Source organism: Copadichromis virginalis, linkage group LG5, assembly GCF_057382275.1.
Source record: "Copadichromis virginalis isolate Kocher_CV1m ecotype Utaka linkage group LG5, C_Virginalis_male_GT1.1, whole genome shotgun sequence".
In the NCBI taxonomy this organism is placed as follows: Eukaryota; Metazoa; Chordata; class Actinopteri; order Cichliformes; family Cichlidae; genus Copadichromis; species Copadichromis virginalis.
In genome coordinates, this window is record NC_140622.1 from 23,208,486 (window position 1) to 23,234,332 (window position 25,847).

Below are 25,847 nucleotides of genomic sequence, written 5' to 3' on the forward strand. Positions count from 1 at the left end.
GCTGTGCTACTGCCTGTGACAACCCGATGCCTGTGAAGACAAGACTCGCCCATAAAACGCTAGCGCTCTGCAGCAAGCCTGTTATTACTGCTATCATTCAATTGGACTTGATTTGCATAATTAAACTCTGTTATTGCCTGGCTCTGAATGCTATTGTCAGGTCCTGTTCTTACCAACCAGACTCCCAGCGTGACACAGGACAAGGGGGCACTTAAAGAAGAAATATACCCTCAGGTGACCCTGAGATATGACTAACCAATACTAAGATTATCCATTAAATTGAATTTAATAAGCCTCTGTTTCCTGTAGATAGGTCATTTATTTCTGCGCTTCTCCAGGGTAGTCACTGATGAGGTGAGTCACAGCTTGGACTTCACTCTGCTAACCACATGAAAGGCCCTGACGGAGCTGAATGAAGCAGGTCCCGACTGTGAAATAGAGAAAGGCAGGAGAAAAAGGAGAAGCTCACAGGCTTATGTAAAATATTGTTTGTGCAAGCTGTGAAGGCTCCAAATATCAATGAAGAAATGTTATCAAGTTAGCTATTTATCATTTAGTTATCATTTGTAATAATGCCTTCATAGCTCTGTGTTAAAGAATGAGAGTGAGAAAGAGTGGGTCATTCTTAAAAAAAAAAATACCAAGGAACAAGAGAATCAGAGTCACGGTGATTCTCAAGGATAGAATAAATGCAGCAATTGCTGTCTATTTGACAATCCCTGGAGCCACATGCTGGATTCGTACAAGCAGTCATCCTCAGTGAAATGAAGTTGTTCACACCAAGAACACACCAAGATGACCTGGCAGCATCAAGTTGATAACAACCATTGTAGCGAGTATGCAACAATTCAGCGTTTTTCACAAAAACATGCCATTTTGTGTTGGAAATCAGAATCTTACCTCGACTATGTGTGGAGTGGGATTGAATCCACACATGTTGCACACTTGAGAGCGGCACTGTGTGCAGGTGTTGTAGTTGGGTTGTTCTGCTGTGTTGCCTATGTTGAGATTTGTTTTACAAAGGGGACAAGAGGCTTTGGCCTCTTGTCCCCTTTGCTGTTGCTGCTGCTGAGAAGGGGGCCGAGGCCCTTGTTGTGCAGACTGAGGTCCTGAGGGTTTACCTGCCCCAGCTCCTGGACCAGGAGGTCCTCCTGGTTTGGGGGCTGGTTTAGGGGGCTGCTGTTGGGGTTGAGTAGTCTCTGATATCAGAGTGCTTGCTTGGTTGAGAAGAGACGCACCAAAGCCAAACAACTTCCCGAAGGTTTGCTCTGGAGGTGGGGGCTGTCGTGAAGGGGAGCTTCCTGCACTGCGCGTCTGGTCCTGGCGTGGGTGCTGGGGTTGGTGGGCGGGTGAACTACGGGATAAATCAGGCTGGGATGGGGCCTTGGCCATCCCAGGGAGAGGGACTGCCCCTGGAGGCAGCCTTGCTTGCTGCTGACCTGCGCCAGCTGGACCAGTCTGTTTGGTAGGGCCAGGCACTGGATGGGCCTGAGGCTGCGTCTGAGGAGGTGTATGTGTCTGAGGTGTGGGCTGAGCTGAAGCGTTAGGTTTAGGTTCTGGATTGGTTGCATGAGAAGGAGAGTGAATCTGTTGCTGACTCTTGGAACGTGGTGTGGTCATATCCATCCCCAGTGCTCTCTGCATTTGACAGTTTAGACATAACCACTCTTGGACCTGAAAAAGAAAGAAAAACAAGGCAATGGCAATAAGCTACAGTATCTTGTTTTCACAATGGGGTACACTGGATACAAAAATAGAAATTCATTGAATAATCAGTTTCCTGCAACTGCTGAAAGAAGGTTGCATTTTTATCTTGCTGGCTACTGAGTGATTTTACCATGGTGCAACAAACTGATAGCAAGGAAAAGTCTTGCAGGCAGCCTGAAAAGTCCCGGTGATAATCAAGCCTCTTTCTCCATTCCTCCTCTACTTCACTATGTCAACATGCTCTCCTAGTAGCAAGCCTGACACCCCTGAAAAAAGAATGAAAGAATAAGCAGCTACCTCACAGACCAACATTACCATTTACTCACTAGATTCTCTACTGCGAACTTTAAAGCCACATAAAAAGTGATTCACTCATCACACATCACTCCGTGGCTGACAGGTTGCTGCTAGTGGGCATTCTGGCTTTCAGTTGTTTTGGTAATTCTCTAATCTACTTACCACCCCCTCATGTGTCAATCAGCAGTATCATTCGCTCCTATTGGTAGTCACTTTAATTTCTCACCCCAAAGTTATGAAAAGTTAAAACTGGAACCAGCCTATTTTATTTTGCCTGTTGCTGCAACAATCAGTGCTCTGCCACTCGCTTTCAGCATGGAAGCTTCTTAACTCTGTTTCCCCCACAAAGGCAAACACATGAATGTGCTGTTTTTGACTGCAAAAGCAGACACAACTAAGTCTTCATGTAAGCAAGTGAAAAGCTGAAAATCCACTGCATTCATTTATGACCGTAATGTCAAGTCAACAATAGAAACAGCATCACTGGTAGCATCTTGTCTGATTTAGGCTTTCACTGGGAATCTTTCGAGTGCCTACGATATAACTTGTAGAAGTGGCCGATGTCGTTGGTATGATTTTTATGTGTGTGTGTGTGGCTCGTGTTTCATACATATTGCTGGCTGACAGAAACCAATAAAATGCTGGGACTTTTTCCCACCTGTGTCCCCACTCTTTATCGTGGTTGATTCAACTTTTTCCACTTTTTTGTAAAGTCCCTCACATCCATTCCGATAGTTTCAACACTCTCTCCAGGAATTTGCCAACTTATGTGTGTCCTTATATTGATGTTATTCCTTATACTGAGATGATGGTTGTTTTTCTCTCACTGATATATTTAAAAACTGCTGTGAAAAAGTAGTCGAAAGTGAGCAGGATGAATCCAGGTGTGCCAACCTGACGTGTATTTACATTTTTAGGGAGACGCACATCAAGCAACCGCCTGTGTTAAGGTGCATGGTTCAGAGGGGTTTGCACAGAGGCAGTAGGTTACATTGTAGATTTCCCACTGAAGTATAAAACACTAGCAGTGTGACAAACATTACCATTAGCTTTTTTATAAAATGACCACCAGAAACTATAAAAGCAAGGACTGGGTGTGAGTAACTGTGTTTTCATGTCATCCACAGTGATTTAGTGAACCATAAACGCCACTAGTCCAATTTCTCTTCCCTCTCTAAAGATATCCAAGTAAAATGAACTAAAAACTGAAGAATGCTTGTATGGGTGTGAATGTGAATGAGTGTGTTGATCTGTTTATGTGACAGACTGGGCGCAGTCCTTTATCCAGTGCGTGCTGGGGTAGCCTCCAGCCTGCTCTGAATGGGAAATATTGTGTGTGGAAAATGATTCAACCGCAAAATAATTGTGAATGGTGTAAAATATCTCATTGAGGAGGGATTTGAGTATCCCCATGCCTCCGCATAGGCATTTATTGCTACCCATCACTTACCCATAAACAAAATGTGTGTGAAATAAATCTGACAAATGAGATGAACTCTGAAAATCCTCAGTAAATCACTGCTGCCCCTGATTTTATAATCTTCCCTTCCTCTGTCTTTTCTGGGAGTCTCTTTCCTTTTTGCTTTCTCATGATTTCATATTTGCATTACATAACGTGGAGAGCTCCTCATTAAATTCATTCCTCCAATCTCCTTGTGTTTCTCCTGTTGATCTCTTTGCCTCTTGTTTTCATTTCTTGTTCACTTACTGCTTCATACACACACACACAAAAAGGTGAAAGCCAGAAAGAGGCGCTAGTGATGCCACATGGCCATAGACTGTAATTGGCATCCTGGTGCTCTGACAGCTGCCACACTATTGTAACTGTCTTGGATTCGTGGTCATTGCATAATACCTTAATGAATTATAAATGAAGGCAGCAAAAGGTTGTAGGTTTGGGTTATCGCTTGGAGGTCTGGGCCTCAAAGAACAAGCTGGGAAGGCTGGACTGGGTTTTTTTTTTCCTTAGAGCTTAGGGTCAAAATTGCCTTTCAGTCTGTGAATCTGGATTTCATAAAGATTTTAGTTCAACTTTCCCTGAGAATTATTTGCACTCTAAGAATTTCTAAAAAAAAGTGTAATGCTAAAAAAAAGGGCAGTCTGAAAATGCTTTTAACTAACAGTCTGTCAGCGGAGATGTTCCTGCTCCATTATTCCATAATTTACAATACACTCAGCACTACATGTGGCAGAGTACACATCACAGCTGAGCAGACTTCAGTGTGGATTCAAGCGGAGTTGTCACATTAACCCTCTAAAGCTTGAAACATGAAATAATTTCCAGAAAACATTTTTTTTTTGAGTATGGAGTGTTTATTGAACCTTCTGACAAGTAAAGAAAATAAATAAATATCCATCTGCACACATAAGTTTTCATTTTAATGGCATTTCTTTCCCAATTTATTGCTTTAACATGTGCTGTGCAATTTATTTACGTTTTCAGGTGAAAGAAAATCCCACTGAGGATGATGATGAAGTCTCAAAAACTTGTGTATCAAATATCATACAGTAGAAAGGGGTATACTGATAAAATATTTATCAACAATGACTCTACAAGTTTAGTTTTTAATAAAACTCTGCATAAGCTGATATCAGCATATGATAAATGCAGTAAATGCAAAGATTTCATACTATTTTATGCATCTCTTGTATTTATTAATGCATTTCTAAAGCCGTCTGGTATCTGACAACATGTATTAAATCAAGATTAAGCAAAATTGTATCATACTACTAGATAAACAGGAGGAAGAAAGACATAATTTAGTCACTTCACAGTTTAACTATGAGTCACTGGACCTTAACTGTAGTATTGCCCCTCATATTGTAAAGCAGTGACTCACTATTATGCTGGGATTTCTGGTTGAAGAAGAAGCTCTCTAACTTAAACCCACTCATAACATCGAGTTTTGCTGAAGCCTGATCGGACTGCACTCATTTCATTGCACTTCATTATTCAGTTATAGTTATTCACTATTTGAACTGCTGCAAAAAATGAGATATGGGTAGTGATATGACTCACATCTCTCAACGCTGCACTTTTTTCTGCCTCCAGTGGTCAGAATTCTAGTTTAGATGATGTAGAATTGAGTTTGTCATATTCAGCACACATTGATCTCACCTATTAGGTATGATTACAGGTGCAATACAGCACCTACAGTAACTATCCTGATCTGGGCAGAAGTACAGTAGTGCTGAGCTAGACAGCATTTTCTGTAGCTGTAGCACTTGCTAGCAGGCAGCTGCTTCCTCTGGGTGGAGAAAAAAAAACAACCAATCGGGGAGATCATGTGTGTTAGACACTTCCTCCGGCTGAGCTGGCTGGTTGCCTGCAGGCTCTATGCAGTGAGTGCATACGGCATAAATGCCATAAAATCCTATCCTGATCCAACTCTTCTACAGTCTAGTTTTTTATCTGCCTTTCTGGATCAAATTCTGATTATGCAAAGAGAAGCTTTCAGGCTGTGTTAAAAGTGAAGGAAATTAAAAATCTATTCATCAGTTCACAGATGAAACACTCATCAGAAAACTACCACACATATTATGACAAGCACGACTCTGAGATTGCTAACATGATTTTACAGCACTGCTTTAGTCATCGGGAAGAACTTTAACTCTTCTTCGAATCCCTGCTGCTGCTTTCTGACCACACCTATCTGTTCTTGTAAGAGGCATGGGCTTGAAATTTTCAACCAGATGGGGCAGTAATAGACTACATTTCCCTCTGCTTAACAGTCATTTTTTAATAACAAGATAATGCAGTTTTTAATTATATATTATCTTATTCTTATTGCAACAAAATCTTTAATGAATCTATTGCAATAGCTCAAAATTTGACTGTTGACTGCTTTTAAATGTTTAGCAACCTCTTCACCTGCTTCACAGGATTTCTTTATCTCTTAAGTCAGTCATTCGATCAGTCAGTCATTCAGTAAGTCCGTGTAGACAGAGTAAGTCACAAGCTCAGCAGCACCTTAGCCTACTGCCTGGCTCACTGCCAGTTCCTGGTATAAGGAGCGATCAGGCCGTGGTTTTCACTGTCAATCAGGGAAACTGAGAAGCCGGGTGCAGAGGTGACTCCTGGGGACAGTGAAAAAAGCCAACACAGCGCCATCTAACACTGCACACTTTATCTAATCAGAGACTCGTGTAGAAACTCCTATTTCTATGACAATTATTGTCATTGACATTTTTTTTCAGACACACTGTTAGGATAATCATATAAAGCTCACCAAGGGGGAAAAACACTCTGGAAAAAACAAAGAAAGCAGCTGCGCGAAGGGCAAGCAGCTATTTATCAATTTCTTCATGTCTCTGCTTGCCTCATCTCTCCATCTCATTCCTTTCTGCGTCCCCGTTGTTATGAGGCAATCATGTGGATCTTTATGAAATCTGATCTGTATCAGCAAAAAAACACACACACACACACACACACACACAAGCACACTGCACACTGTGTCTCCTCCCCTGCCTCTCTATCAGTTCTCTTTTGCAGTCCTCCATCTTTTTCTCCTGCACTCATCTTCATTTCTCCTTGTTATCTGCATCTCTCACATCCCATCACTCCATCTAATTTTCTTCTTCCAGCTCCATCATCATCTGTGTGTTTATGACGACTCTCTTCAGAGCCAGAAATTCATACACAGCTAGTTTCAAATGAGGGTAAATTTCAGAAAGCTAACTGCCACACTGCCAGGTAAATGTTTGTACCAAAATAGTCGCGTAACAAAGAACTATGCTGAGAGTGTCTACCTCTCATTTACGAGTGCGTGCTTCTGTCTTCTGCTGTCTTGGAGTCTGACACATATACAGACGTTAGAAGATGTAACACTGCATACATCACACAGGTGCACAAAGTTTCCCTGTTTTTCTTCTTCGTGCGTTCGTTGACAGGTGTGAGACATCATGCCGTCCATCATTCCCCGGGAAAGCTGGATAACGAACGCGCTGAGACACATCCAAACTTCAGCTGACAAAGATGCAGATGAAGAAAGCAGCTTTGTCTTAGAGATCACAATGCAGTATCACCATGCGGTATGTACAGCAGCTGAGCACTGCAGTTTGGGGATCGGGACACTTGGAATGCAGTGGTTTATCAATTCCTTGCAAATTGGGCCAAAGACATTGAAATTCCTCCCTATGCCTCGCTCCCCCTTTCTCTCTTTCTCTCTGTCAATTTGTCTCCCAGCCTCTGCTAAACTCAAACACAAGCAGCTCTACAAACAACTACACGAGAACAGTCTCAATAAAACACATCTGTTTTACTCCTGAATGTTACCAAGCAGGGAAACAAAGCTAATGAAAATCCTGAGTCATTGTTGGGGAATCGCTGTTAAATTTCTTTTCATGCATACTATTCAACTTCTCTCACCAGGTATACTGGTGCAGTGTTGGGAATGGCAGGGAGTCATGGTATTAATAAGTATGCGGGAAAGTAGTGCAGAGTGCATAACATTAAATCGTGATCTACAGTAGAGGAAATCGGCATGATATGATGAACGCTTGTGCACTGCAATGCAATACCGTTCCCTTGCAAAGGATTTGTTGCTACCTTTATGAAACTTTTAATAGTCAGTTCCTTTGAGATTTTGCCACAGAGAGCTCTAGACTCCACTCTGCAATACCGTTTGAGTCTACAGTACATCATGTGTCATTATTGTCACTTGAGAGTATTACTGAAAAGCCAAGAGCATTTCGATTTCAAATGTTTCTGTCTGGATGTTTCACACACAGCCAGAAAATTAGCAAGATTTGCTGCGAGGGAAAAGTTTCTGTGGTCTGATAGGCCATGCAACAAATGTGCAATAACAGTGCAAAGTACAATCCTGTTTGATGACAGATTAAATAATCAGTAGAAGGCCTAAAAGAAGTCATTGTTTGCAACACGGAGTCAAAGAATTATACCAAACTGCTGAAAGTGATCTTTCTGCGTGTCCAGTTCTAACAAGGGCACTATTAGGAAAACTGACTAAAGATTCCTGTGCAATTTTTCCATACAGAAAAGACTACTGTAAGATGGACTTTAACTGCAGTAGGTTATGGTGTAATAATTAAAACAGTGTCCCAGATTTAGTGTCTGGCAGTTCTTGTTGCAAAATATTTTGGTATATGCAAAATGCAGCATGAAGTGTCTCAGCTGGATTCCTGACCTAGTTCCCACTGTTTGTCCACTTTAAACCAGTCTATGATTACATCCAAAAGCACAGTGTGGAAAAACAGCCACCCAAACCCTGACATAAGTTTCACAGAATAATTATTTCGTTATTTGAACATACATGTTCACTAAGGAGCTTTTTGTCTCACTTTCTTATGAAATGATTTACAGTAAATAGGATAAGAGGTTTGCAAAGGAAGGACAATTACTTGAAACACTGTATGTTATACTGTTTATTTTTGTTAAAATTATCTATTTAAAATCATCAGCGCAACATCGAGATGTCCAAATATAACTGTTTGGAAAGACTTACATTATCAAACCTTCTGATCGGTGTTCTCTATATAATGGTGTATGTTTGTCGTGTATGTGCAGTTAGGATCACACGTTTTTGGACAATGACACATTGTTTTGTAATTTAGCCTGTGCACACTGCCACAGTGGATTTAAAATCAGACAATACAAATGTGACTGAAGTGCAGACTTAAAGTTTTAATTCAAGGGGTTTAACATTTTCAGACGCTCAAAAGTAACTGGACAAACAAACATAGCAACCAAATGCTGTTTCGTCCCTTGAGACACTCTGCTAGGCCTTAATTGAATTGAGATCAGGTGACTGACTTGAATATCCCATTTCTTTTTCTTAAGAAACGCTTGGGTTTCTTTTGCGGTATGCTTTGGGTCACTATCCATTTGCACTGTAAAGCACCGTCCAATCAGTTTTGCAGCATTTGGTTTAATCTGAGCAGAGAGTATAGCTCTGTACACTTCAGAGTTCTTCTATCAGCAGTTATATCATCAATAAATACTAGTGCCCTGGTTCCATTGGCAGCCATCCCCACATCATAACATTGCATCATTTTCTTTTCCCATCATTCTGGTACAAGTTAACCTGTGCAAATAATTTTTTCCCCAAACAAAGCAGACACTTTTATATGTTTAAAGTCTAATTTGGCCTTCTTGTTATCAAATAGCTGGTTGTAACCACTGATTTGGCCATTTGTTGTAAAACCCTCTGTATTTGCACTCATGAGGGTGCCTCTTGACTGTAAACTTTGGCAATAATACCCCAACTTCTTCAAGAGTGTTCTTGACTTGTTGTTTTTCTTAACCAGAGGAAGAATTCTGCAATCATCCACTTTAGTTTAGTGGCTGTCAATATATAGAGTGGCCTTTCAGGTGTTTTGGTGTTGCCAAGTTGCCCAGTGCATTCAGTCTTTGTAAGAATGTATTGTACACTCCAAGAAGGTCCTGGGTTTGAATCCACTATCTCGCAGGGGACCTTCTGTGTGTCTGCATGTTCTCCCCATCATGTTTGTGTGGGTTCTCGCCACATACTTCCCATGATGCACTGAGGGTTACTGTTTCACTCACGTTTTTTACTCACTATGTGTTTATAGTTTACTCTGCATTTAATCATTAGTTATTATTAATCTCTGGCTCTCTTCCATAGTGTGTCTTAATCTCGTCTTCATCTCCTCACATCAAATAATTGAGGAGATGGCCGCCCCTCCCTGAGCCTAGTCCTGCTGGAGGTTTCTTCCTGGTAAAATTGAGTTTTTCCTTTCCAGTGTCGCCAAAGTGCTTGCTCAAAGGGTGCCTTTATTTTACAAGATTAAGTGTCTTGAAGCAATTGTTGTTGTGATTTGGTGCTATATAACTAAAATTTTATTAAATTAAAAATAGCCTATAGGTCCAAATATGAGTGTGAACGGTTGTCTGTCTCTGTGTGTTAGCCCTGTGACACGCCTGGTAACCTGTCCAGGGTATGTCCTTTGGTAGCCTATGGTAGGTAGGGTAGGCTCCAGCTCCCACCCACAACCCCAAAATGGATAATCAGATGGACACTCCCGAACTACCAAATCTCTCTCACAGGTTTATTTCAGATTGTCAGCCTCCTTCACTTGCATCAACATCTCTGTTTAGAGAGCTCCAGTGAACATCTAAAAAGTGCAAGTTCAAAACTTGAAAACAACCACACATCGAACAGTCAATACAATACTTTTGTTAAAAACCTAGAATTAAGGCTATAGAATTATATTCAAATATTGAATATTTGATTTAAGAAACACTGCGGTTGTATGCAGAGGAAAAACTACAAAATTTGTGTCATTGTCCAAAAACCTAAATAGTCGACTGTGCATATCATACTGGCAAAATGGTTATTTGAATATTGTGTAAGTGTATGTATTGTATCATGTAGTTTAGGGTGTGACCAAAAGACATGCACTCAATGTTTTTGTTGAAAAACCTGGAAAAACATTTGTTGACTAGTAGGTAGACTCAGAAATAAATTCATTTCAGAACATGTTTTGGTTTTTGGGGGGTTTTTTTTGCTCTGATGTTATTTAGCATCGTCAAACGGAAGAAAATGAATCTCTCATCAAAAGAGAGCAAGACACACAAAGATCAACAGCTTCATGGAAAGAATAATTTAGAAGGATCGAGAGAAAAAAGATCACATTCACTAAAATTAAGTGAATCTTGAAGAGATTCCCCTAAATGGTATTTTCATACATGATTTATCTCCTACTCTAAATCTAACCAAATGACATCTTGATTTCCTACATTAAATTCTTCACAGCTCACCCATGTCAGACAGAAGCAATGCTGTCTTTCACTAAAATGAAACTTTAATAGTGATTCATGAAACATTCTCATTGTGTTACACTTTGCCAGATCTGAATGTCACTGAATCTCTTGTGCCACATCATCCAGAGTTAGAGGGGGATTAGAAAAGTCTAACGCTAAATATCTGAATTAATTTGAGGGGATTAGGAACCGTCCTCTGCCTCCTCTGGGGTATAATGGACTTATCCTTCACTGATATGACCATATCACTGTATTTACATTTATGTAACTAATACATTACCCACTCAAAATGTGGCCGTTTCGAAAGGCCAACTGCAGCTTGCAGCTTGAGTGAGTGATGAATTCTTTTGTTGACCGAGGAATGAGGCTTGTCAGCAAACACACTGCTGATTCAGGTAGCGTCTAATTATTTATATTGATATTTGACAAAATCTAGATTGTATTTAATGTGTAGGCTAACTTTGCTTTGCAGTTTTCTCTATATTTGCATGTAAATGTGTGTGTATGTGTACTGTGATTATAAACAAAGGCCCTAAATAAGCCAGTGGAACAGAGTTAGCACAGACACACATATAACATTACTGTTTTATCAAAAGGACACAAATAAGCACAGAATTAAACAAAAAACACCCCAAGTGAGCTTGTGAAGCAGAACTGCCAAATTAGGCAGGCGCTGCAGAATAATCAGCTAAAAATATACTTTGAGAACCATGAATGCCCACTAATAATGTCCCTGAAAACATACAGCAACATACAGAGAAAACTATTTTTTCTGCAATGCACCAACATATCAGCCAATCCGATTGCCTGTGTCAGCCTTGCTGACTGTTTATTGGGCAAATAGAATAACATCTGCTAATGGCAAATGTCATCTCACTAAACACTAAGTGCTAATGTGCTGAAAATCTGAAAGACCTTAAAACTTTCAAACAGATCGCTTGTGTTTGTGTCATTCCACAAACAAACATGCACTATATCGACTCAAGTACTACGTCTTACACCCATGCCCAGAAGCTGCCGGCGCAGTTTTTGTGCTGATGTTAATGCCAGAGGAAGTTATTGAGTCAGCAGAGTGTTGGTGACTTTTACGCACTATGAGCCTCAACACTCAGCAACCCCGTTCTCTAAACACTTGGGCTGAGTTGCTGTGGTTCCTGAACGCTTCCACTATGCAATAACACCACTCACAGTTGGTTATGAAATATCTAGGAGGTAAAAAAAAAATCATCATGAAGTGATTTGTTTCAACGGTGGCATCATATTACAGTATCATGCTCAAATACATCGAGCTCTCTAGAATGACCCATTGTTTCCCAAATGTTTGTAAAGAAAGACTTCATGGCCCGTTGTTTGCTTTTACACACCCATGGCAATGGCACAGTAAACAGCTGAATTCAAAGATTAAGGGGTGTGACCCAATATTTTTGTCCAAATAGTGCAAGGCCTCAGCTATGGGAAAAATTAAGAATTTTACTCTGCATCTCCACAATTTCTAGCAACAAAAAATGAAAACTATAATAATATTCAACAGTACACATCCTTTCTTCTCCAGCAGTTCTTTCAGTTTGATTCCTTGTTGTTTTCTATGAGATCTTATTAGTCCTCTTTTGTGAAGTGCTTTATATTCTGTGTTTCTGTTACTCACTTCCTGTTTTACTTTGGTAGTCATTTGTCTCTTGTGCCTTGTATTTACTTCCTTGTGTTGTTTTAATCAGTTTCAGCTGTGTCTCGTCACCCTCCTGTGTCCACTTTCCTCGATTACCTGGCCTCAGTTCTTTGTAGCATCATACTGTGTACCTGCCGTGAGTGCGAGAGAGACAGTACACCTGTGTGTTTGTGTTACTCCGACTAAATATATAATCCTCTTGTTTTTGTTACGTGTGTGGGTGTGTGAGGCACCTGTGTTATTCTTTTGGATTTTGGACCATATTTGCCTGTTTCTGGATTCATCATCAGTTTGTTCAGGAGTCTGCATTCAAGCTGCTCTACACCATATGACAAATTCACCTTCCGAACAGGAAGCAGACTGGTTGAACTCTATTTAAGAAATATAAACAGTCACACATATGCAGATAGACTCCTTCTTTTATTCCTTTTAGCTCAGCAAAAAACTCAAGTGGCCCTCAGTTTGAAGAACACAGCGCACTTTCTAAAAGTTAAGAAGTAATCACAAGTTTAAGGTCAAACTGGGATCAATACCATACCTGAAACACTCACAACCCACAAAGCTGCCTTCGAGCACGCTTGAAAATTACAGAATGTTTACTTATGACACTATGGACAGCTTGCTCTCCCCGGTTGGTGTCGCTTGAGAAAATTGATTTTCAGCCTTGGGATTAGAACTTTAGAGCATTAAAGTCGATTTAAACAGTCCCATGTCTGACTGAGAAATGTAGTGTTTAACTGTAAGCTTGTGTACAAAAGACGTCCAGCTGTGCACCCAGTATATGTTTTCCTGATCAGTTTGTGGTCTCAGTTTCTAGTTTCAAGGGTAATTGAATTTATGCCTTTTAGACGGATGTTGTTTTTTTTCCGTTTGTCAGACATATGACTATCCAAAGAGTATGTAGTGAGCCTCAGTTTTTTAGTCAGCCCTGTGCCTCACTCATTGTGTCCAGTTTCAAAACCAAGATGGCAAAAATTCTCCGTTTGAAGCTAGAAAGTGGGCCTTCACTAACTAACAATGACAATAGCGCGGTAATCTAATCTGTGGTTTTCAGTACACAGTGTCTACGAGGCCAGTCTGCTGTTTGGTGCCTAACAGATGTACAGTGGGTTTCTCTCTTTCTTTTTATACTGAACGTCTGCCTGTTTCATCTGATTACTGAAGCTTTTTGTCTGATCTTGATTGGAAACATTTTATTGTAGAGTCCAAATCGATATTACTGCTTTTGGTTTGGTTGCTAAATCTATCTACTGCAACTGTAAACTGTGGCCACCTACCTGCTATATTTTAAACTCGAATGAGGAGATAGAGTGCTTCTGTGTGGGAGCATTTGTTAAAACTGCTCTTTCAGCTTGTGGGATTGTTGATAAAAAAAGAAAGAAAGAGAAGAACCTCCAAGGCATTTCTGAAACAAAGACTTTAAAGAGTCATTGTTTCATGACTTGTTTGAAGAATGTTTCAGCTCCATGTCAGGGGTGTGTCTTCATCACCAAACTGTATGAAGAAAAAATTTCGTTTTCAAAAGCATCTTAGCATTGTTTTCTGATTTGTTTCTCCATTTTGTTGTTGTTGGGGTATTTTTTTCTCCCTACGCTGAATTTATGCAGAGATAGATAGTGTCAGTACGAACACTCTGGCTATTACGGTTAATTTATGATGATGCTTTTTTTTCTCCTCCCGTTCTGTCTCCTCCTGCTACGGCACAGCTTTTTCAACCAGCTCTGTCTCTCTCTCTCTTCCTCTCCCTCCTTCTTTCAGCTGTGGCTTCTCAGGACCGGGCCACCGTTGCAGACAGAAGGAGGGTAGGGTCTATAAATAGAAATTGGACCAATTATGAAGCAGATGTTCCCCTGTATGGTGGTGGGAGAACACTGTCAGGGGAGAATGTCTGTGGTATTCTCAGTATCGCTCTCACTGCTCTTGTTCTTTGTTGTTCTAAGGCTGCCTTTAGACCGTCTCATTTCTTGCCTTTCTGGCTTTCTCGTTTTCTCATTTCGGTGCTACCTACGTCACGTCACATGTAAGTCTTAGTTCACGTGCACGATAGCTGGCATGTCTGAATTCGTAGCTATCATGTCTAAATAAAACTTGTCTTCTCAGCTTGACTGACAGCCACGTAACAGATGCGGTCTGTGAGATCCATTTGTCGCTCGCTGTTTACATCCAAATTGCATTACCATCAAGAGGTAGTTTAACACAGCTCTGACGTGCATTGCAACAATTATCTTCACCCCTCAAAGAGTGAAGAGAGATTCTCTTTACAAGATAATGTGGCTTCTTAAAAGAAAATCCAGGCTAGCCCCGCTATTTGAGTCTGTGCTCAAAAATCCAAACATGAAATCATCCACAGCTATCAGGACTTTAATCGGCACTGCCATCTTTCTGTGATTTAATGGGAAATCCTCTTCAATGACAGATTTTTGCTCATATTATCCTGATAATCTGGGGGACTTCAGTGGGTCTCTGTAAACTATTTGCAGACACACATCTCTTGCACAAGAAGTGGTCCTAATAGTGTGTTGTCATCACAGGTCTAATCCTGAAACTACAACGAATGAGAAAATTCTTCAGGTAATTTTTCACACAAAACACCAAATGTTCAAATGAAAACAAGATTATAATCTCAGAAAATCACAAAACCTTGTTATTATACAGGACAGGATATATGTTTATATACAAATATTTTACTATTAAGAATCAAGAGAATCCCTGTGTGGATTTTGACACAGCCTTGCTATGGCTATCCTTTCTCTGGGCCAGTTCCCATCACTGTAATCGTAATTCCTGTCATCGTCATCTTCTGCATTATCATCACCTTGGTTGTCATCAGTTTCCCTGATGAGTGATAAGGCTGTTTTAGATATGCTGTAGTGAGGCTGAAGCCAAATCCATCCTAAGTAGGTTAAGGGGGTAAATCTTCAGGTCTCCAGAGGCTGGACATTTTCCCTCCCTGTTTCTCTCTCTCTCTGTCAGGATCTGACAAGCACACCAAGCCTGAGCTGAAAAGCACCCACCTCCGCTGTTCTCTTTACTGCCATGCTCTCCTTCACTCCCTGCCATGATCTATTCTTTACTGTCTGTTTCCACTTTGGTCCATGCTTTTTTCTTTCTCATCTTTCCATTTCCCACTGCTTTCTTCTTCCAACGTTTGCAGTCTCCTCTCTTATGCACCCGATGCATACATGTCATCAAGCTTACACACACCCATTGGGCAGTACATTTACATGCACGCATTTATCGTTCAAAAAACCTAAACATTATATTCTGCATCCTAATATTTACTCAGCCTACGGTCGCTCTGATAGCCTGTAGGCCAGCGTAACTGACATTGCTTCTTGGCTTCAATTTGCAACATGACTCAGTGAAGTTGATTTGAAACTTTGTGACAGATGACACAGCCACACTTGACTCACAGTTACAGTGAAGCATGGCCTAATTCAAATTAGGCAAGTGATTTATTTTCAGATGAAGGCAATAGGCTTTCTTAGCTACCTGTTAACAGCGATGAGTGTTTAGACGCATATGAATGATTGCGAATGATGGGGTAATGTGTTGTGCTCCTTTTTTGGGATGATATAAGAATCTGTTCAGATTTTTCAGAAGAGGCTCTGGGCATGATTAGGATGTGCTTGTCAGAAAGGATGGATGTATAATATACAGGCACAATATACTTCACATAAGTGTTATGTAAAGATAGATTAGCTGAATAAACAACAGAGTTTGCTCTAGAGGTAAGAGCCTCTGATTTATTATGGCTAGTAGGGGGTGAGTAATATATTACTATGCACCTTGGAAAAGTGCATGCAACCAGGTCTTTGCAGATGAAAGATTATAAGCCAACCAAACTATTAAATACTCCACCTATCAAGAGAAATCATGGCTGGAGCAGAAGTTCACAGCTCTCAAACAACATGCATCTAATTCACATCTTGACTCCCATTCATTTGGTGCAATTCAACCCATGAGTCAGTCAGAGCCAACTTGATAACAATTGTCATCAACAGCATTACTCATAAATGTCAATGAGAAATAACATTCAAAAGACAAATTAAACCAAATTGTAGCACCTGAATCACCCACTTCAAAAAAAAATGCATACACCACTATGACGTTACAAAGGGTGTAGAGGAAAAGACTGGCAGTGCAGCAGCCAGAGACCATGGCGACAGCTGGTGAAATAGCTGTTGGAAAGTGAGCAGGTACTGAGTTCAATTACTGATAACCCGTAGGAGCAAAGGACACCAATGACTGACCTCCACTACAGCAACAAGTGAGTCAGTTTGTACACTCACCAGCCACTTTGTTAGGTACACCTGTTCATCATAAAGAGTCAATCACATGGCAGCAACCAATCATGTTTAGGCATGTAGTCAAGACGACCTGCTGAAGTTGAAACTGTTGTTGTCTGATGGATGGGCTGGTCTGGTATGTGAGTGTTTTGGAAACTGGTGATCTCCTGTCAAACAACCATCTCTAGGGTTTACAGAAAATGGTCCAAAAAAGCAAAGGTGGCTGGTTGATGCCATAGGTCAGAGGAGGATGGAAGGAAGGAAACACTAATTCAAACAACAACTCATTACAACCAAGTGCAGTAGATCATCTCTGAACCCACAACATGTTGAACCTTGAACACTTCATGCCACAAAGCTCAACTCATCTCAAACTGCTTTCATGAATATGAAAATGATTTCACTGTACTCAAATCTGCAGCACCTGTGTGATGCTATCATGTGGAACAAAATCTCTGAGGGATGTTTCCATCATCTTGTTGAATCGATGCTATAAAGTGTTAAGACAGGCCTGAAGGCAAAAGAGGATCCAACGTGGTACTAGCAAGGTGTACCTCCTAACGTCCCAGGTAAGTTTATACTGACAGGACTTTAGACGTGCAGTACACATATTTGACTGATGATGAAAATAATACAATCATGTGACAACAAACAAAACCTGATGGTGTTTAGACTTGGTCCTATTTTAAAGCAGATCAAAATTACAAGGAAAATCTTGTGCTCAGTTTGTCAACATTAGAGAGTAACCCTCTTCCTTTTATTCTCTTTAGCTCTGAGGCAGTCTGCAATGCTGTATGCATGAATTCATTCCAAATATGTTTGTGCAGTCGATTACACGGTTGCATTTTTTAACCTTTTTAGCAGTATTTGAGATGTTTTTGTTTCCGTGCGAATGCACCATGGCAGATGCTCACTACGTTTGTAACTCCTTCACTGACAGTAACCGGGAATCAGATGAATTCACCTTTACTATGTGGCACTGGTCTGCTGTAGTGAAAGATAAAAGAGAACAATCCTTGAAAATAAAAACATCTTGGTGAAGCAGATCCACCTACCTCTGTTAGGTCAGGGTTTGGGTTGAAGCCACACTGGTTGCACACCATGGAGCGGCACTGCGTGCAGGTGTTGATGTTCGGCTTGTCATCCCCAGTGCCCATCAAGTCGGTGGTTTTGCAGACGGGGCACAGTTTGCTGCTGGGCATGGGTGCTATTTGAGGCACAGAGTAAGGGGAGGTGGGGACACTGCCTCGGTCTGGGGACGCAGAAGGGGACCTCCCAGTTCTGCTACTACCGACGTCCACCTGCAGACTCTTCCTGGCCACATGGCCCTGGCCTTGCTCTCCATGAGGCGCAGCATGCTGTGGGGTGTCATGGGAAGCCAACCTGTCACCTGTCCCATGACCGATCTGGCCGCCTGCTTTAGGTCCTGAGTCTGATGGAGGTGGCCTGACAGACAGGTAAAGAGAACACAAAACAAGGTGTACATTAGATCTGTGTCCTAAGCTAGGAGTATAACCAGTTTAACAAAGAGACTATTGTTTACTGAGAGCCAACTGAGCATGCAAATATTTCTATTCGTCTAGGGATAGGAAAGGCTTTAGCTCTGAAAAAACTCAAGAAGCTTCTCAGCTATTCTCTCAATTACCCTTTGCAAGGTCAAGACTGAGTTTTACACACTTTATGTACATTTTACACTTTTAAAGTCATTCCTTTATAAAAATCCTTTTCAGGTTCGCTTGCTGGAAATGGCTTTATGATCACTATATCAGACTGCACTGAAGCACACATATCCACTGTGTCTGTGACAAATAAAGTCTTTGAGTCCAGTTAACACGCTTATTCTTATAAGCACACATTTGCAAACACCCAGTCCATGCTATTTTTTACTCATGAATGCAAGGCCATCTATTGCATAAACGAGAACACCGAAATAAAAACTCATTACACTCTCTGCTGGAAGTAACTACACGGGGTTACGAGCTTTTTGGTTTTTTTCTTTTGTTAACATGCAGAAACTTTAAGAAAATAACCACAGCAGCCTTTTGGAGTGATTGAAAGTACTGAAAGAAGAATAGTGAACATCATTAAGAGAAACGTGGTGTTTCCGGGTTTAGACTTAGGAAAACAAAGGAACCTAACTTTGTTTTTCTGACCTTTTCTTTTATAATAAATTAGTATATATTTTAAATGCATTGCATTTGACTTTTTCTTAAGTGGGCTTTTATAGCTGTAACAGCTACTGAATATAAATAAGCAGCAGTGCTTCTTCATAAAGGATGCATTTTGGAGTCCTTCAGCTCTGAGATGCATTAGGCGCACATATCATTAAAAGATTGTATTGTGGTTCATGATGTGATAGCAGACCACTCAAAACAGAGGCCAGGAGTAAATCAAATGCTGCCTATTTTATAGTGCGTCTTTCTGTAAAGTGCTTGTCTTTAAAGCTGGTCTGTTCTCGCCTCAGCATTCTGTTTGGGGTGGCACAAAGGTGGCGTATCAGGACTGTAAACTTTGGGTTTTCTTGCACACCCTGGCCTTCAAGCACTGGTGCCAACAGTTAAATAGGAACGGAGGATTTCCACTGTCATAACAACTTAGACCTTGTTTAGTCATGGCCGTCATCTTCAAAGACAGTCGAAGCAGCAGCCCTGGATCCACAGTGAGGGAAGTGTGGCGATAATGGGGAGAATAAAGGAATTAAAATAGAGCATGTTAGCAATTGTGACTCATTGGCAAACACTTGAGTTGCCACAAAACTCTAACCTTGTTCAACTCTCTACAGGAGCTCTGTGTTTACTGCAGTGAGCCCATCGGGAAAATCTTTACTTTTCATCTATCGACTGTGAACTTGAAATTCACACAGTTGCTGACAGTCTATGGCGGACCATCACTTTCAGTCCTTCTGAGGCTACACTCATTCCTTCTCAGACATGGGATATGTAACATTGCTGGCTTCATGAATATTTAAAATGTAGGCATTCGGTGATTCATATGGGTCAGTTTTATGTTAATAATCCTCAGGGAACATTGACAGAGCAGTTACCAGTTTCACACAATATTATGTAGTATGAGCAAGATCTGACACTAAGTAACATATAATGAATTATTTTAACTTTTCTTTGATTAGCAGCTGTAATGCGATAGTTGTTTTGATCACTACAGGAGCCACATTGTGTATGTGGTTATGGGAATAGATCCATACAAACTTGTACATATACAAATGTAGCTTATAAACTACAGTTCACCTGCCTGAAGTGAAGTACATAATGTAATTTGCAGTGAGATCCTGATCAATCCTGTCTCAATGTCAGGGATAATCTCACATAACTAATTAATGAAGTACTGCTGTTGTGCTGTGTGCACAAATGCATGAAACTCTCTCACTCTGAATAAACACAGTACAGTGTTGTGTGCGCCAATCCAATAATGGATTTGACTCCATGCATTCAGACGCGCTATGTTGAAAAGGATACTTAATGTTATCAGGTGTGACTCGGCGTGATTGCCGCCACTGCTGCTGATTTTACGAAGGTAAGCATTCAGACATGAAACCCTCAGATAAATGAACATTTTTTAGTAGCTGATGCGTCTTACCGTTGATCCACTGTGCAGTCTACATTTAAGTCTATGTCAAGGTGTTTTCAGAAAATAATTGCAATTTAAAACACCGAGGCACTAAGTGGAGTCTCTTGTGGTTTATGTAAAGCCTCAGGCACCATGGCTTAATGAGAGTCAAAAGCATAGTTTAAACTTGAGGACACTTTTTCAAAAGATTTCTTCAAATGTTCTCATCCATCAGTAAGTGGTAATCCACTGAGAACAACTTGTGGCTTTGTGGCGAAAGCACTAGAGACTGCTTCACAAAGTGGATAGTAAGGCATTTGTGTGTTGCCAGTCTTTCGTGCTGGGGAGCCCCATGTGAAACTTTAGATCGCGAATAAGCAGAAAGATGATTAGATTGTCTACTCAGCCTTAATCATCCATGTGACAATATCCCAATGTCACATTAATTAAAAATTGAAATGCAAGACAATGAAAATCTCAGAGGAATTTTTTAGTATTACAGGAAACACTATTCCCTGAATTGCCAAGAATTAGATGGGAAAATTTTTACCACTTTCATATGAGAAGAGTAATATAAGTTAACTGCAGAGAGAAACATTTAGCATACCTCTGTTTTACTGTGAAAAATCTTATCCCTGTCTAATGTAGCTGAAGGTTTCCCAGCAACGGACAACAGCAAAAAACATGTAGGTGCTGACAACTTTTGGACACGTGACAATCACGCTGACTATGTAGAATAAAGCGAATAAGCCCCTGGTTACACAGGCCATCTGTCCAACACAGGTCATGAGGCAAACATTAGATTTTAGGTTTTTTGCTGGAGGTTGACTGCAATCACTGTGAAAGTGATTGATAAAGCTCCAGTCACACGAGTCTACAGTCCACCCCGTAGCAAACGCCTGTTTCTAGGGGCAAATGTTTGTTCCCCAACTAGTTCCTGAAAACCTCCTTCTGATTGTCATAGGAGTGATGCACTCATCTGCAAATGCTGGTAAGCTCTTCAAGTTGTAGTAAAACTTTAAAAAGTACAACACAAACCAGAAATGGAGAAGCTTTGCCTTCAAAGTAAAAGTTGCGCCTTCTGAAACATTTTGTCTGCAGCACTGAGACACAATTTTTGCTTTGAAGGTGACCCTTCTCCATCTCAGGTTTGCCTCTCACTTTTTGAAGTTATAACACCCTTGGGCTAGTAGTTAGTGAGTATTTTTTAGACAAACATGAAAAACTACACGCAACTGTGACAGTCTGCTAGCATCCATGCATCCATCCTCTTTTGTTTATCCAATTCAGGGTCGTGGGAGGGCTGGAGCCTATCCTAGCTGCCATAGGGTAAGAGGCGGGGTACACCACCACGCCAGTCTGTTGCAGTGCTAGCACCCAAAGCAAACGATTTCATCCAGCAACAGCCAGAAACCTCCAGGAAACACCTGCCAACCAGTTGGGGCGCACACATTTAGCCCTAGCAACCGGTGGTTGTATCACATCCAATATGTCTGACAAATTAAGCAATGTGTGCATGATGTCACATGAGAAATTTGTACTGAAAAAATGCTCATGTTTTTATCATTACCCTCAGACAGAGCTGTTTTTGATATTTTCCCAAGCTTCAGGCTAAGCTAATCTAGCTAGTTACTTTGAGGTCCCTAATACTGACTAAACAGATATGAGTGTGATTTCTTATCTGTAGTACATCCTTTAGGTGCTTGCTAAAACACATGCAGTGGGCATTGACAGACTGGCGATGTAATGCGAGACAGGTGAGACAAAACTAGTCATGCTAATCCTGTCAATACTTTAGCACAGGAGGGTATCCACAAAGACTGAAAGTGCTGTTTGCACAGTGATGGCCATAGACATAGTAATTCAACTTAATCCACTATTAAATATCCAGCATAAGAGTCATGGCTGAGAGCCTTTTTGATCAGCATCTAATGTTCAAGTCGGTTTTCAGTTTAAATACAGAATAACATCAGCTCCCTTTAACATCAAATCAAAGCTTTTTTTTCCAAAATGTAGTAGTCTTGCTGTTTTTGTGCATTTCCATCTTTCCTCCCAGCAAAGTTTCATATAGTCCATGTTTTAACTAACAGTACTCATTGTCCTAATAAAAATCTAATTACTGGCCTATACAATATACCAACCCATTACATTGCTTTGAAAGGGTTTACTGAACAATAAAAACCACTGCAGCTATACAATAAACAGCAGGCATTCATTTATATTTACTTTTATCATTTGGATTAAAAATTGTCTTCGCACTGACATCTGGTGTGCCAATTAGGTCCGTTGGTAGAGGGGTAGTCATCAGACTGATGTGTGCTTAATTTTAGCTGGATAAAGTTTCAGAGTCTATACAGTGGAGATGCTACAGACACAACATTAAAACCACTCAAAGACAAATACTGACCATCTAGTCACACTACACTGCTCTCATAACTCCCAGGTCCCAAGTGTGAACAGTCTGATCCACAGAGACCTCAACTGGCAACTAAGTGCACCCAACAAGATTCCCCAGAGAGCCCATGTCCACGGCAAATCAGGGCTATTTTTACAGGATTATAGTTTAAATACTTGTGATGTAGTGTATGTTTGTATCTGGTTTAGGCTTTCTCTCTGTTGGAAATGAACCTGTAGCTGAGGCTTCTGAATGAATGTGCCTCCCATTTAGCAGTAATTAAAGGTCAGAGTAGAAAGGGTTAGGGTGATGAATGAGATGTGCACATGATTAATGGCATTATTTGATGCGAATGTCCAATTGCATGTTCAGTGTATCAGTAAAATGTAAATCCACCATTAAGTATCTGTTTGTCGAAAAGCATCAACAACTATCGCACTTGTTTTTCAATCAGCGCCGGGTACGTCACATCAAAAAGAAAAAGGAAAGAAAGAAAATGTAACAAGGTTATGTTTATTTCCCAGAAGGAAACACTTACAGCTTCATAATTATCCAGCAGGGCAGATTTAATTCTGTCATTCAATGGCTGCTGGACATTAGACAAGAGTGTTTCTGCGTGTAAGTGAATCATCGGGGTTAAAGAGGAACAAAGCAGGGGTTGGCACACATTTAAGCAATTTCTGCAAAAAATAAGAAAAAGTGATTATTAGTTGTTGCCACTAACAACCAGAAAAGATGTCAGACACAGAATGAATGATTTTCAATTAGTTTTTTCAATTGGTCAAACCTGCCAAAAAAGCTGTGACAACAAGATCCAAATCAATGTTATAAAGCGTGTATTACAGCATCTCTGACAACGTTACGTAGCTTTGTTAGAGGGCACAGCACTTCTTGATTTCATTATTTACACCACTTTTCATACTTTAACATCAGACAAGCTTGGCTGCCCCTAAAAAATGATGAGCAGCCAAGTCATAGATGAGGGGAAAGCTTACTCTAGAGCCAACATATTCCCAATCTTGCTGGACAAATGTAAAAGTAGTAGTTGCAGTGATGAAACTTTTAAGTTTATCCTGCAATGCCTCACATCATAAATGTGAAACATGGTTCAGTACATCAAATGGTCTTTCCCAAAAAATCACGCAGAGGTTCCTTCAAAAAGCAACCTCAAAGACAGCACGCAAGCTGTGAGCTACAGCTGTATTGTGTTTTGTGGCGATTGTTACTCTGATGGCAAAACGCATCCAGTGTGTAGTTGTGACTAGACTGGACACAGTGTCTGCGCTGCCAAAATATTCAACGTGGCATCCAAGTTCAGTTTCATCCGCAGAACAGCCTGGAAACACAAAGAAGATGGTACTTGACTTGGATATGTGGTTTTAGCCAGCTTCACGAGTAAAACGTATTTTAAAAAAATCAGTTTAATTGATAAAATAAGTTTCTTCTTTTTTGAAAGTTTGATAATGCCGCTATTCTTTTCCATCTGTGAGTAATTGTGTTAAATAATCGCGATCTCATTATAGACAAAAATAACTGATTGTGATTTTTCGCCATAAAGTAGCAGCGCTGGTAGACATCCATTTTCTGTTTATAACAGTGTCATTAGTAAGGGTGCCAATGAAGAACTGGTTCCAAATAATTAAATCTTTTGCCTCCCAGCTTATCAATTCGTTTAACAATGCTGGCTTGTTTTTCTGACAGCTATGCATTGACTAACAATGATGTCAAACTCATACTGAGTCTTTTTTTTTTTTACTCGGTTACTATAATGTGTTCAGCCACAGAGATAATGTAACAATTGTGCTGATGCTGAAAAACTGTGTAGGACTTCTTATTTCCACAAAGAAACAAATCAGGAATCAATAAGAGAAAAGGTGAAGGCGCTAACCTATAATCAGAATCAAAAACAGTATTGGTAGCAATGATATTCTATAAATGCCCCTCCCTGGTGATAAACAATATGAACTGCTTTGCATTTGGAGTGTGCTCAAAGTCTTTGAATTTGAGTGTATCCATTACTTGTGATTGGTTTCATGCACTCTGCTTGTGTCTGGGTTCGTAAAGTACCAGTATCAATACTCAAACCCGCATTTAATATCAATATCAGTTCTCCACCAGTTGAGTTTTTAGACTGATAATAAGGAGATGCCAAAGCAGCAGGACACTGAGCTCATCGCTGTAAACAGGAACTATTTGGAGCTTGTGTCAGACTGCCTTTCAGTTGTGGTCAATAAGTCAGGATGACTATGCACTTAGTCAAAGCTGTTATGATAAGAGAAGAAGCAGAAGAGTGGCTCCCCTAGCTTCACAGACTCATACAGGGGCTCAGATAGAGTTCTCTAACTGCAGTAAATAAAGTGTAAAACTGTCAGAATTGGTCCCAAAAACCTCCTACGTGGAACTTGCTTTTGAATAAAGCTATATAAAGCATATTATACCCTTACTGATATTAATAGGCAAACCCATAAAATGGTGCACCTCATTTTCATTCAGATGAAAGTCTCCTATCTACAGTCTCAACCCAGGCGTTGTCTCATTATTTCTTAAACACTCACAAGGTCTTTGTAAAGGAATATGTTAAGGCAAGATTCAGACTGAATGTGCAGCCACAATCTTAAAAAGACTGTTTAAATTAGCCATATGATATACTCTCTGTCTCTCTCCCAGCCGATTTCTTATAATGCCTCCCTCGGTCTTTTAGTACACTCAGTCTCTCAGCAGTAGACATCACTTTATGAGATACCTTAGGGTGGATACCAGAGAGAAATCAAGATATAAAAGAATCATGAGGTTACAAGGGAGCTATGAGGATTTAAACCTGTTCCAAAGTGAATAGATGGGATGAACGGTAAATGCTTGGACGAACAGAAACACGAAGAAGACTGGACATTATTAAAAGCGTACGGTGTCCTTTTGCAGACCACACATAAAAAGCCCACTAAAACTCACTGTGGAATAAAAAGAAGTTAAGCAGCAGCGCAATGCAAAAAAAAAAAAGGCATCAAAAACCAGACGTCTGTTGCACTAAGAAATCAGCACATAGCTTTGAATATCAGGCTAAAATCTATGGAAAGAGACTGTAAGCAGGTGTGGCGAATGTAAGACGCAGCTGTGACTGTGACTGTGCATGTGCATATTCAGGTCTACAACTGCTGAACTGTATAATTAAGGCAACATCAGATCTTG

The 25,847-nt window shown here is 40.4% G+C and overlaps 1 protein-coding gene across 3 annotated transcripts in view; it reads right to left on the bottom strand.

Moving 5' to 3' along the window:
* bsnb (bassoon (presynaptic cytomatrix protein) b) overlaps positions 1 to 25,847 on the bottom strand; it is a 79,391-nt gene that overhangs the window by 52,098 nt on the left and 1,446 nt on the right. For all 3 annotated transcript variants that reach the window (XM_085456817.1, XM_085456816.1, XM_085456815.1), the window contains exons 2-3: positions 17,758 to 18,148; positions 901 to 1,674 (exon numbers count right to left, since the gene is read on the bottom strand). In XM_085456817.1, the coding sequence (XP_085312943.1) occupies positions 901 to 1,674; positions 17,758 to 18,148 (1,165 nt within the window). The remainder of the gene's footprint in view (positions 1 to 900; positions 1,675 to 17,757; positions 18,149 to 25,847) is intronic.